The 13,453-nt window shown below is 41.5% G+C and overlaps 3 protein-coding genes across 4 annotated transcripts; 1 reads left to right on the top strand and 2 right to left on the bottom strand.

The window, feature by feature from the left end:
* Positions 1-769: 769 nt before the first annotated feature.
* LOC125967593 (leukotriene B4 receptor 1) lies at positions 770-2,030 on the bottom strand. Its single transcript, XM_049718799.2, has one exon. It carries the CDS (start codon positions 1,949-1,951, stop codon positions 908-910), a length of 1,044 nt encoding a protein of 347 aa, XP_049574756.1. The 5' UTR covers positions 1,952-2,030; the 3' UTR covers positions 770-907.
* Positions 2,031-3,182: 1,152 nt separating this feature from the next.
* Positions 3,183-9,505, bottom strand: LOC125967591 (E3 ubiquitin-protein ligase AMFR). Of its 2 annotated transcripts, none has more exons than XM_049718796.1 (14): positions 9,338-9,505; positions 8,594-8,905; positions 8,298-8,390; positions 8,051-8,215; positions 7,117-7,269; positions 6,968-7,008; positions 6,665-6,797; positions 6,436-6,569; positions 6,238-6,348; positions 5,956-6,152; positions 5,776-5,879; positions 5,571-5,711; positions 4,761-4,960; positions 3,183-4,666 (listed from the first exon to the last, which is right to left on the bottom strand). In XM_049718796.1, the coding sequence occupies exons 2-14, from the start codon at positions 8,846-8,848 to the stop codon at positions 4,507-4,509; spliced, it is 1,887 nt and encodes a 628-aa protein (XP_049574753.1). In that variant the 5' UTR covers positions 8,849-8,905; positions 9,338-9,505; the 3' UTR covers positions 3,183-4,506. The 2 variants fall into 2 exon arrangements, with proteins under 2 accessions (XP_049574753.1, XP_049574754.1); XM_049718797.1 differs by having other exon boundaries at positions 4,761-4,936.
* A 970-nt stretch (positions 9,506-10,475) lies between these two features.
* Positions 10,476-13,363, top strand: gnpnat1 (glucosamine-phosphate N-acetyltransferase 1). Its single transcript, XM_049718367.2, has 6 exons — positions 10,476-10,671; positions 11,672-11,839; positions 11,908-11,970; positions 12,101-12,228; positions 12,364-12,425; positions 12,624-13,363. The coding sequence occupies exons 2-6, from the start codon at positions 11,686-11,688 to the stop codon at positions 12,769-12,771; spliced, it is 555 nt and encodes a 184-aa protein (XP_049574324.1). The 5' UTR covers positions 10,476-10,671; positions 11,672-11,685; the 3' UTR covers positions 12,772-13,363.
* Positions 13,364-13,453: the final 90 nt, after the last annotated feature.

Genomic DNA, 13,453 nt, shown 5'->3' with positions numbered 1-13,453 from the left:
TTTTACAAAGGTGAGGGCGGGACAATGAGGCGTATTATGTTATCTGATTGGTCAGTGGCGTTTAATCAGGAAGTAGTATGAAAAAAAAGGCTATGATAGAAGGCTCCATGAGGCATTCCAACCAATAATTAATGTGTAATTATTTGTATCCATCTATCTATTTCACACTTGAGAATGTCCATTAAGCATAAAAGTCATTATTGCTAAGATTTCCAAATTCCGTGTTTTGTTACCTCAACACAAATATATCTTTTAGACTCCACCTGTTTGTCCTGGATAAACCAATGGAGTTAAAGTTTCAAAGGCGCGTTTATACTGCAATAAGTCACAATGTTTGACAGCTATCCCAAAATTGGATAAAAAATTGAAGCAGTCGGGGTTTCAAAGGGGGGTTTGGCTTGTATTGGATATCGTTAGATATGCAGAGGTGGCCCTTCACCACGTTGAAGCAAACTCCATCATCATGTCTAGGAGTAGGAAGTAACCAATAAAAGAAGAGTAGTGCAAACACTGCCATCTACTGGTCATAAGACTGATGAGAATAATTGTTGACAAGGAACTTGGTAATATTCCATCCCCCCTCTAGTTTTTATTATCTGACTTACACGGTGCTGTAAAACTTACCCAAAGATAGAAATAACACCAAAAAAAAAAATGCTTTGACTAAAATAAGGCAGATTTTTTTACACTTTGAAATTTCAGTGTTTTATCTGCAGTCATTACGGCGGTTTGGGTTAACAGTCGTTGCACTGAGAGCTTAATAAATTGGTGAGAATCAAAACATTACTGTACTTTATTTCCATGGCAATACATGTACTCGTAAATAGTTACATTTCAGATGCATTAAAGTAAAAACAGGGATATATTGGTATGTACAAGCAGTTCCATAGAGTATTAGTTCACATGGCTATGATGGGTTGTTTTCACAAATGTTAGTTTGCTCTTTTGTCTCTGAGTCAAAGTGAGAGCTGTTGGTCTGATCTGTTCTGTTCTGTCTCTTGGACACAAAGGAGAATTCCCTGTTGCCCTCACCTGGAGAGGTGCTGGAGATGTGCTGGAAAAGCTTCCCGATGCCCGTCTCCCGCAAAGAGCTGCGGAAGGAACGGGCGGCAAACATGTAGAGAACCGGGTTGATGGTGCTGCTGATAAAGACCATGGCTCCGCTGATATAGGTCATGTTGTTTCGCACATTCTCCAAGTGCTCTCCGACCTGCGGGAAGGACGTCTCCGTGGCGAGGATAATCAGCGAGAGTATGTTTCCTATGTGGTAGGGCGTCCAGCAAATGGCGAACATCACCACCACACTGGCAATGAGAACTGTAGACTTGCGTTTGGACTTGAAGGTCATTTGAGTAATGCGGGTGCACAGGCACCCGTAGCAAACCACCAGGATGGAGAACGGCAAAATGTAGCCTACCAGAGTCTCCAGCAACACACACAGCAGCTCCTGAGTGGTTGAAGAGTACTGGTTGTACAAACAGTGCTCCTCTCCTGAATCCTCATCAACAACCCGTGTGAGGAGTGCGGGCACACTGAACAAGAAGGCCGCAGTCCACAGAAACATCAAGGCTTTACTCAAGGCCTTTTGCCTCTTCCATACGGCCGAGGCGAAAGGATAGCGCACGGCCAAAAAACGTTCCACGCTCATGAGGGTAATGAGAAAAACGCTGCCGTACATACAGGAATGGATCATGAAACCCATGACTTTGCAGGAGACCTCTCCAAACACCCAAGAGTGGACCAACGAGTAGATCCATAAGGGCAGGGTGACGAGCACCAGCAGATCGGCGGCCGCCAGGTGAAGAATCAGCACCACCGTGTGCGAGCGGTGCTTGACGTGCCGCAGGATGGTCCAAATCACCAGCAGGTTGCCGGGGGTCCCGACCAAAAAGGACAGGCCCAGGATCACGCAGACCGCCACCATTCCACTTTCAAATTCCTCAGCGGCCATCTCATCCAGAGGAGAGAGCTCGCTCAAATGTGAGGTGCTGACACTGGTGTCTGCATCAAGAGCAAAAACAAAGTGCAGCACCAGCAAGGCCTCACTTCCTCTTTCTTTGCATGAAAAAGTGGGCAAGTTCCTGAAAAGGGTGACTCATGCTTTCACCATACGATGAACAATTGGTTTAGAATATGCATTCATGCACACCAACTCAACATATACGATATGATCTCAAATTGCACATGATAGAATGCATGAGTAATGTCTGCTGTTGAATTATTGCTCACAGTATAGTACTACTATGCTAACTTCAGATAATCTGATATACCAACTTTTCCTGATAATGAATAGGGAAAATGTAAACGTAAACACTAGCTATTGAATTGACCCCTGCAGAGTTGATTTGAACACCTCTTCAGTGTTTGTAGCTCCACACTCACCAGAGTTAAGTGAACACTTAAAATAAATATTTAAGAATGGGAGAGACTACATTTTTGAACTTAAATTGCAACAGTAGACAAGTAAATCTTCTTAGAGACAGTCAGATTTAGTTTGACTCCATAAAAGTTTGCCCTGACCAGCATTAAATCTTCTGTTCAAAATCAGTGGCGCTATACATAAACCGACTGATCCATCCACGACTCACAATGCAAGACAATAATTAGCAAAAAGTCTCTGCAAATAACAAAATACGGTCATAAGTACATCAGCTATTTGACAAAGTCCACCTTTCACTGTTGACCAGTCTCTTCTGTGAGTTAAACAACCTCATTGGCCCAAACTCTTTTTGTTTGAATGTCAATGTTTCCCCATGATAAGAAGGAAGTAGGAGGAAGAAAAATGGCGCTGACTGGTCTCTCTCAAAGTGAAGAAGTGCAGGTGCAAAAATGGAGTTGATCTAATGTTAGAATAGGCCTCTTTGGCACAAGTGAATAGCTAGTTAGCTTGCTAGCTTGCCATTATCTTGCTATCTCAATCTTTCTAGCATACATGAAATCATTTAATTGAGAAGCCAGCTTCCTGGTAATTACTATTAACATATGAGCATTAATAAATCATTGCTATTTTTTTGAATGGGGATTACTAGTGTAGTACCTGTAGTTCAATAAGATACAGGTAAAAGTTAAAACAATAAATATACAGCATTAGTAATTAATATTTGGTTAGCTTTTTCTATTGAGACACATTACATTCTATATACACATCGTAGTTCCTGTTAAGAATGAGGAACACAGTTACATTATTTTGCTAAAAAGCTGCAGCCACTTGTTTCTTTTTATTGAGTATGTATTCTGTATATCATTTACAAAAAAAAAAAAAAAAATAATTTACAGGATGACCCATGATGAAACCATCTTATTTTGTAGGCACATTTACACTGGTAACATTTAGTCCAAAAACATGTCTCTTAATCTTTGCTAAATTCAGAATTTTGTTAGAAATTAAGATTTAAGTGACTAAAAAAAACAATCCAAATGCTTCTTGTTTCAATAATCCAAGTCACATCCCAAACACCCTTCCCCAAATAGCGAGCAAGAACCATCCCATGTCAGCATTTCAAACAAGGGTGGTGAACCTGGAGGCTGTCCACCATACACAGCATTCAATTCACAGCGCACTGTTCAATTCCAAAAACAAATCAATCAGACAAACGGTTATTTAAAAATAACCTAAAAATAAAACATCTCCAAATTAAAAAAATAGTGATCACGTTGCTTGCTGGTATGTCCCCACCGTCCTATTTCAATAAAAAAAGGCAAAACATTTCCATTCACCCTTTTCCTATTTGAAAATGTTAAAATCAGACATGAGATGCCAAATACTCTGAAAATAATTAATCAACAGACAGAGTAGTTCAAAGAAGGAAACCCATCACACTTATACAAAACAATACTTCCTCTTTGTTGCTTACAAGAGAAGAAATTAGAACTCCCCCCAAAATGTACACACCTAATTATACTCCCCTTGCTGGTTAAATAACAACGGATGGAAATGATACACCTGACACATCAATACTTCTGTTTGCAGCATTAAAACATTCATGTCCAGACTGAAAAATACTAAAGTGACATTCTCTTACACAAGGGTAAGAAGCGAACCAAAAAAATAAAAGGATTTTGCCTACATTTACTGCAGTTCACAGTTGAAAGCCATAAAATAACACACTAGTACATCAGATGTTTTTGTTTTCTGGAAGAGAACATAAGAATCCTGGAAGGGCAAAAACAAATAACCAAAGAGCTTTTCAAAGACTTGGTTTCTCTGAACGCAACGCATGCTCTTAAAATTGCTCTGCCGACAGCTCAACTACATTGTAGCTCCCTGCCTGCTCAAGCTGCTGCTTTCAATGTGTGGCACGTACACAAAGAGCATTGGGATCGACAATGCTCCCAGTAGCTTACCTGCAAAAAGTGACGTCGAGGCCCGTCCCGATTGTCCGGCCTCGAGAATAAGTGATGGTAGCCGCCGATTGTACTGCATGTACATCGTGAGGGGGAGGAGTTAAAAACACTGTCATCATGTCATGCCTTAGCGGTGGATGCTGAAATTTGTAGCTTGGGTTTTCAGGGCTCGGGGTCCTGTTGCATGCGTCTCTCTGCGGCCGCCGCCGTGGATCGACGCCTCAGCGTTGTAGAGTCGAAAAGTGAGAAAGAGTCTTCCTCCTCGTCCTCCAGGTTGGGAATATCATCAACCCTCTCCTCTGGACTTTTGGTCAGGTATCTCCTGCAACGGTGGAATGAATGTGTGGGCATCAAACATAAAAATGCTTAAATGCATCAAAATTTGCCTGCCTCTGGTTTTCGAGGTGCCACTGTACCTGCGCGCTTGGTGGATCAGCTCTTCTTTGCGTTGCTTTAACATTGTCTGCCTCTCCTCAGCAGACTTAGAGAAGCGACCGCCTCTGGCTTCCGTGTTGTCGGGCTCACTGGGACCCTCAGCGGCGACGGCAGCGGTTCCGCTGGGTCCCGCCTGTTCATCGAGTGCAGGACTCACCTGCAATGCACCGCGCTCAATGGCCTGCAACCATATTCAACCTTTTCATGGTCAACTTCAAGCAATCCTTAATAAAACTGCATTTTATTTTTTCTCGGGTTATCTTTGTGTAGTATTTACACTTCCTTAATGAGCTCCTTCAGAGTTTGGTAAGAATTTGAGAAGGGGACAAGTACTTTTTCATGGCACTGCACTTACCCATGTGCATGCATGTGCCACCTACATGCAAAAGAATTAGGGATGTTCGATACTACTTTTTTTTTCCCAGATCGTTACCGGTACGAGTACTCAGGTCTGCTTGAAGTACCGAAATTTCCCCCCAAAACAACGATAGGTAATTTTTTAAAAAGACATCATAATAAAGCAATTTTAATGAGAATTCTCTATTCTTCTAATTTTGAATTTACGATCAGAAAATCACGAGTACCGATACCGTGAAATAAGGCTGGTATCGACAGCGATGCCTGCTATCTGTACTTGCCCATCCCTAACCTGTTGTTTTGCATTTTCAAGCTACATGCATCAACGTTGGCACCAAATGAAACCAACGTGGGAAAGCACAAGTTGACCAATACCAACATAATAGGCATGCCTGTGCTATATGAGAATACTTCAAATTTGACAGATGACAGACCTGTGCAGGTGGAGGGAAAGGCACCTGGATTCGTCCCTCTAGGATGTTGTCAGTGGTGACCTCTACAGAGCGGGTTAGCTGGAGGTCTTGCATAACCAGGTAGGAGGGCACCTGAGGGAACATCTCCTGGATCTGATGGGCCTGGTGATACACAGGTACAAAAATAATCACAGGGAGTATTTAAAACAATTATAGAGAAGCTTACCATGGCTGTCAGCTGAGAGTTGTTAGCCTGAGCGATCCCCAAGATGTTGGTGGTGTGCATCACTTCTACTGAGAAACTGGGCAACCAGCTGGCAATGCGTGAGCCTGTGAGAGAATGCTCGATTAAAGTGACTAGCTCACACACTGTGTGGAAAGCGCATTTTTGTGCGTGCAGGCAGACCGTCAAAGTGGAAGAAGTGATTGTGCTGATTGATGTGCGGTCTCGGATCTGCAGCGGCTCCGGCGGGGCCGGCGTTGTCAACCATGCGGGTGCCCTGCTGCTGGCCTCTGGCCTGCTCGCCTTCGTCGTTGATGTTGAGCGACGTGCGACAAGTGGGGCATGACGTGTCCTGCTCCAGCCAAGAGCGCAAACAAGAGCTGGAACACAAAGAATACACATGCAAAACACCGCAGATAGGACTCTTTCTTTAGGTCTCGTCAAATACTACAAAATCAATCTCACTTGTGGAAGAGATGACCACAGGGAAGCTTGCGCGCTGTCACCATGGCATCCCAGCAAATTGCACAATCATCATCATTCACTGCCAGCTCCTCAGCAGTGGCAACCGCAAATCTGTTTCAGAGCGTATGGAAAATGAATAGTTTGTTTAAAAGGGAAAAATAGCAAATGATACTTTCAGGACAATTGATTTCTTTTCACCTGGCCTCCATGTTGTTGATGACACGAAGGTAATTTTTGTGTCTGCGGATGCGGCGCTGCACCTCGTGGAAGAGATATCGCAGCTGCATGAAGATGACCAAGCTTGCCATGGACAGCCAGATGTTACCGAAAAGCTGATGGGCCACATATCAACGAAAAGGTCGAACATTACAGGAGGATGAGGTATAAGCAGGCGGATGTGTCTGTTCAGTTCCACTTATTGCCTCACCAGCATATGAATGTGATGCATGAGGTCTAGAAAGAGCATTGCCAACTCCATGACAAAGTCTGTGTAATAGACATAGGTTCCTTTACTCTCCCATGTTCCTGGGTGCTTCAGGTCCCACAGGTGGATGGAGTAGCTACAAAGGAACAATGACAAGTTAAACGACTCAAGGCCGTTATCCTGGGACAATGTCCACTATTAATCTGTTGCATCCAAATTAACAAGTGAAAAAGCTCATAAGACAATTCACGCATGCAATATCACGTGGATACTGACCGGCCTTAAGTAGGCTTTAAAGGGACTTACCGCATGATGACGTGTCCTGTGCGAACAGTCACCATCAGGCACTGAAGGCAACAGACGAACATATTAGTCTGCTCCATATAGATTCAATCAAGTGCAAAAAACAAACAAAAACATGCGATGATGAGCGAGAGAGAGAGAGAGACATTTACCTCTGCTGCCATAAAAGAAAGAGTGTGCATTCCATGAGATTCCCCCATCAGACCACAGACCACTGCTAGACCGCAGCAGTCCAACAGCAGGGAGACGAGCAGACACATGACTCGCACGTGGCTGTTCATGGGAGTGGAGGGCGAGAAGGACAGCTACAACAACAAACAGCAATGACAAGGACAGTTAAGGTTAGACTGTTGGTTGCTACAGGGTTATTATTTATTTTTTTAAACGCAACCAAATATTCATGTTTGTGTGCACAAGAACTCGCTGGAATCATAGCTACTATTTTAAATGTCATTAAGAAAACACCAAGGCAAAATGGTGGGTTGCCGGATTGCACATTTATCTCGCAACTCTGAGGTTTGGGATTTGAATGTTGGTTCCCAAACAAAGATTAGACAAGATGTGTGTGGCAATCGCAGTATGTGCACAAGCCACAATTCACTTTTGCACAGCTCAGTATAAAGTTGAAAAGACGAAATGACACAAGCGCCCAGTGCTGTTCGAAGATGCTGGAAGGAAGTATTGTAAACAAGAATCTTAATCGAAAAGACAGACAGAGGTCCCTGTAAGGCCTAAGACGGAACCCCATTGAGCACTATTAATAGCACCAGAATGTTGCAGCCTATTAGGTCACTCATACATTTTCCCTGGCTACAGGGCAACGCGCTCCTGTATCAGATGGTGGAAAACAAAGTATCATATGATGCTTGTGGAGCCGTGCTTAGCTGGAGGTGTCTTGGAATACAGGGAAACCTCCAAAAACACTTGAAATGTCTTACAATGGAATATCAATTCTGGATAATGTCAAATCACGTAATCTACACTGAACTGTGGTTTATTTGTCAGAACAAATTGGGCCTTTGGGTTTCTGAGGTACAACTGAATCTCTAAAAAAAAAAAAGAAGTATGTGATGAAAAAAAACTTACATATTCAAATCGGTCCTTGCAGAGCTGCACCATGAGATGAAGAAAGACCAGTGCTGAGAACCACAGACACCACATAACCACCTCCTCCACTGTCTGTACGTTCAGCACGCCAAAAATGAATATAAACTTGTAGAAGATGAAGTTCCAGAACTTGTCCTTGAGATGCTGGTGGAGTTCAAGTTAAGAGAGAATTAGAAACAACACTCATGTTTGCTGAGACTTGGGGATATTTGTATCGCAAACTCACCTGTTTCTCACTGACTCTGAGAGGGCCAAACACCAAATACTGGATCATTTTTGCGATTAACATTAAAAAACAGCAGACTGTGTTCACTAGCACCTAAGAGGAGAACAAAAGCAGACATTTAAAAAATATATATATAATCACAGGTTCTGCATTAAATGTCTGTGGGCCATATCCAGCCCTCCATGTTTTATAATCGGTGCCACAACTTTCCCTTGATTTCTGCTCAAAATAGCCATAAAGATAAAAACCAAATTCAGGAACGATTGTGTAATATGAGGGGCCAATTATAAACTCACCCATACAAAGAGGCTGTCTGTCACCAGATACCATAAGACAGTGGTTGCCAGTTCTGTGTTACTAATATCATTATTCAAATGTTCTAGATCCACATCCGTGGGCGTTGGGGACTCATCCGCTTCCAAAGATCCAAAGCCAGGATCGGTCACAGTGGTGTAGGCGCTGAAGATGCTCCCTGCCAGCAGAACCACCGTCAACGCCGTGTAGGTCTGCAGACTGGGCCATGGGAACCTCTCCAGAAATAGCAGAGGCATTTCTGCGCCGAGCGTTGTCTCCCCTTGTTAAAACTGTCGTTTGTCCCCGGTTGAGACCTTTAAAAGCACAAGTTCGTTAACTGAGGTGGCATCCAGGAGTTTTGTTAAATGCAGATTGCAATTGCATGACTACATTGACGACGGGCTGGTTCTGAAAAACGAATACGTTTTGTGCTAGGAATGCTGAGAATGACGTTAAACAGGTGAGACGTTTACCTGTTAGCGCGACAACCTAGCCTGCCGAGTTTATCCATCCACCAAGCCTTCCCCTTCGGAACATATTTAGCTCATTTATTTACACTCCCTTAAAATAAACAAAGTGAGTTTCTCAGCGCCACGCTGAATAATACCGAATCCAACGTTGGATTTGATCTTTTCGCACGGCTAACGTCAGCTAACACTAGCTTCTAAGTTGGCTAACATTAGCTACTTTGCTAATCACTCTTTGCTTCAAGATGAGACATTGACACGCATTAAACTTTCACTTACACAATCTCATATACAATGTCCAACCTGCGCGTTGTATCGAGCGCAGCGGGTTTTAGGAGTCTTCCATGAAAAACATTGTCAACATCGTCATGTTTATTTCGCCGAGCAGCTGCCAAAGAAGGGGGAGGCTCCTGTCTTCTGCGCCTTGTCACTACGTCATCATTTTCGAGATCGACGTCCCGCAGTTGCCCACTAAACATATGTTCGCATCTGTAGTATTACTAAAATTGCTTACGATCATTCGTATCTGGTTTACTGTCTGTCATACCTTTACTTTTTCCATATATATCTTAAGAAAAAAATGCCATTTATGGCTAGCTATTTCCATATATATCTTAAGAAAAAAAAATGCCATTTATGGTTATAGATGTGAACTCAGTTTCATTGAATTCATAATGAAACGCAATACATATACTGTATTTTAGCAATCGCAACTGTGAGGCTGCGGTAACCACAATGCTATTATGCAGTCAGGAAAAGGAACAATTATATGACAAATTATTTTAATATGTGTTAGTGCTTTGTTTGTGTACAGGAAAAAACAGTAGTGTTTGAATTTCAGGGTTAAATTTGTAGGAGTTGATTTTAACTCTAATAATGTCATTTGAACATTTTCAGAGTGTAGTGGTGTGCGTTGTCAATATTATTTCGCAAATTTTATAATGTCAGATTAATTCTGCAGAGTTTTAGTGTTAGATTTTGTCCCAGTTCTTTATCTTTAATATCACATACTGACTGTCATTTCCGATATTTTTCAATAATTGGAAAGAGGCCTGGCAATTTACGACGGGCCCGCACCAGCATGTGCTCTTAAATAGAAATAAGAATGATATTTTTGTAAGAGCATTTTTCCATATAAATGTTTATTTTCCTTTTAACTACCGTGTTAAAATTGATAAGTGATAAACTACAGTGCCTTCCGACAGGTACACATTTCATTTATGTACCAAATGATACGTGGTGGGTACTGTACAATGCTTGGTTGGTTTCATAAATCATTTATGATTTATTGTATTAATTAATTGTATTATTATTATTTTTTAATGGTTAAATTTTAACTATTAACAATAATAATAATAATAATAATAATAAAATTACATTTTTTGAATGACGTAATCGGGGTGCGACTGCAACCACCGGGAACTTTGCCACGTCACAGTGTGTCAGACGCAAACACCCACCGTGGTGGTGTGGCCATTCAAAAATGCTTCATTTCGAAAGCGAGTTATATTGCTTGACCTACTCGGCATTTTGTAGAAGAGTTTAGCCACTAAGCTACCTTAATTCGTTGCGGAAATTCCACTCTGTCGTTTGTTCTTGCTTGCTGTTTACCGGTAAGTACTTTAGCTAGCCGGCTAGCCGCTTAGCATCTAAATTTAAATAAATGTGGGCATTTGGAGTGGTGACAGTTTTGCTTTTTCTTGCCACGATTTAGTGTCACTCTAGAACTCGTTTCATGGGTCTTATTCATCATTTGAATCGAGAGTTGCTACTACTCAACATCAAATTAGAAGGCGTCCAATGATTTTATTTGGAAATAGTTTTGATCGAACAAAAACAGGCAGTACTTGAAGGGAAAGGAAACAAAATGAACTTTGAACACATTGGACTTTCAAACAACTAATAAAATTGAAACCTATCCCTCCTGAGGATTTTATTGTTCAGGCTTTATCTAATTTATTTGACAGATGTTAGATAACATTAAGTAGCACCTAATTACATCCGTTTTGAGGATCATTTATTGCAGGGCTGTTTGTATTTGATCGTATTGGTCTTGTTGGGGTGTAACTAGTTGCTTTCTGTGGAACAGTCATACGAGTCAACAGCAACACGCTAGATTCTGTTGCTATGGCAACCTCAATCAACGGCAGAGTGTTTCGTGGTGTTGGTTGTGTTGAATGAGGTCTTTGTGGGATGGGCCCATATCCTGTATAGACAAATAGGATTTTATGACTCTGATTGTAGAGCACACTAGCTTATAAAGAAGTCTGATGTCACTTTACCAAAAAGAAAATATTGGAACGACGAAATTGTTTTAAAATAAGTAACAAGTTACGCAGAAATCCAAAGTATTATTGAATAATTGTGAAATACCGTACAGAGTGTCATATTTGTTAAAGAGCTTGAATTTGACCTCAATAAAGGTGTATGAACCCTAAACAGGCTGAGAATTTGTGTGACAGGTCAAGGTTTAAACAAACAGTCGTTATTGAAAGCCACTGTTGTTTTTTTTGGGGTAAATTCTCTGTCATCCTTTTACACGTACACACACACGCACATTCATGGGTGTGTATTCTCTGCATGAGCTCATTTATATTCTTGTGGGTGTCCCAGGCTAAGGTTGTGGAATGCTGCTGGACGAGACTCCATTGTTTGATCCTTCTCTGCTTCGGGAGTTAGATTGGAGCAACAACAGTGTCTCCTTCTCCCCCCTCATCTCGCCCTCTAACCCGGGCCAAGGCTTGGTGCTCAGGCCCCTCTGCCCTGCTGACTTCAACAGGGGTGAGTGATCCTATATGAACCATCCGCTAAAATGGCCCACAAACATGTTTCTTGTTTTTGTCTATCAGGGTTCTTTAAGGTTCTATCTCAATTAACCGAGACAGGTGATGTCTCCGCAGACCAGTTTATAAGTAAGTCAAAGTTCCTCGACTCAATGAAAATAATCCTGAGCAGCTGTAGCTTAACAGTGTCTCTAAAAATCTGTTTAAATTTCTTCTGAAATCGTAATAAGCAAAATTAATTATTATTTTTATCTTTCAGAAAAGTTTGAACACATGAAAAAAACAGGGGACTACTATGTGGTGGTGGTAGAGGACACCAATCTTGGACAAATTGTGGCAACGGCCACGTTAATCACGGAGCATAAATTCATTCATTCTTGTGCAAAGGTACGTTTGTGACTTTATAAAAGTGCATTTAAATACCTTCATACTAATGAGATGACCGAAGACCTTGAGGTGCGAATGCTCCATACAAGTGGACTGTTGAGCTTGAACTCAATTTGTAGGGGTGTTTGTTTGCAGAGAGGCCGAGTGGAGGAAGTAGTGGTTAGTGACGTGTGCAGAGGCAAACAGCTGGGAAAATTGTGAGTGTAGCACTTGGTCACACACTTTCGTTACCTCTGCCCAAAAAGAAATGCAAATGTTTGACCACAAACATCTTTTCTCATGAGAAAATGATCAATGTTGCTTAAGGATATTTACCACAAGTATTGTGCTTGGTTTTCCGAAGAGGACATGGTTTGTCTTCCTCCTTTGATTTCCTGTCCTTTTCTCACCCACAGGTTGATGTCCACATTGACATTACTCAGCAAAAAACTCAATTGCTATAAAATCACACTGGAATGCGCACCCAAAAACGTTCCTTTCTATCAAAAGTTCGGTTACGGCGCTTCAGACGAGACTTACATGCAGTGTCGCTTTTCCAATTGAGGATCTCTGGGATCCGAGCGCAACTTTCCATGGTGACTTCTGACGTCAGACGAGGAGACTTCACAGCTGAAGTAATCTAAAACATGTGTTGAACACCACCCCATCCTTTTTTGGTTTTGGTAACCGTGGCTACCTCACTACAGCAGAACTGAACACGGGATCATCAATGTCTGTCAATGTCTTTTGTTGTTTTTGTTACAATGGTAACAGAAACTTTGAATGAAATCAGCCAGGCATTTAGCCATTTCCTTGAAGCATCCAATAATTCATCAATAAATCATTGTGAAAGGCAAGTAACCAAAGAACAATAATCCGATCTGAAAAATGACAGTGATCTCGGTGAAGGTATAAATCCCATAGGATTTAAAATCGGTGTAAGACAACAGAGGTTTATGAATATTCAATGTCATTAACGGTTTATTTTTGTAACGCTGCGATGATTACATTTGTGACGGGTGGGACGGATTATTCAAAAGTTAGATTTGTAAATTCATATTTAAGTGACTTTTTTTTTTGTTGGGCTTTGGGAATGTATTTAATGTAATTTATTGCCAAATATGTACAAAAGTAAATAAAACAGCAGTAAAATATAGCATACCACCAGTCTATTTTTATTGTGGTTGAAATCTGAGGGCAGCACAGATGCTTCTTAATCTGAAACTCTTTTTCAAGAATCTCTTCT

The sequence above is a fragment of the Syngnathus scovelli genome, chromosome 4 (genome assembly GCF_024217435.2).
Source record: "Syngnathus scovelli strain Florida chromosome 4, RoL_Ssco_1.2, whole genome shotgun sequence".
Classification (NCBI taxonomy): domain Eukaryota; kingdom Metazoa; phylum Chordata; class Actinopteri; order Syngnathiformes; family Syngnathidae; genus Syngnathus; species Syngnathus scovelli.
The sequence above is the reverse complement of the archived record's forward strand: the minus strand, read 5'-3'. Positions and strand labels throughout refer to the sequence as shown.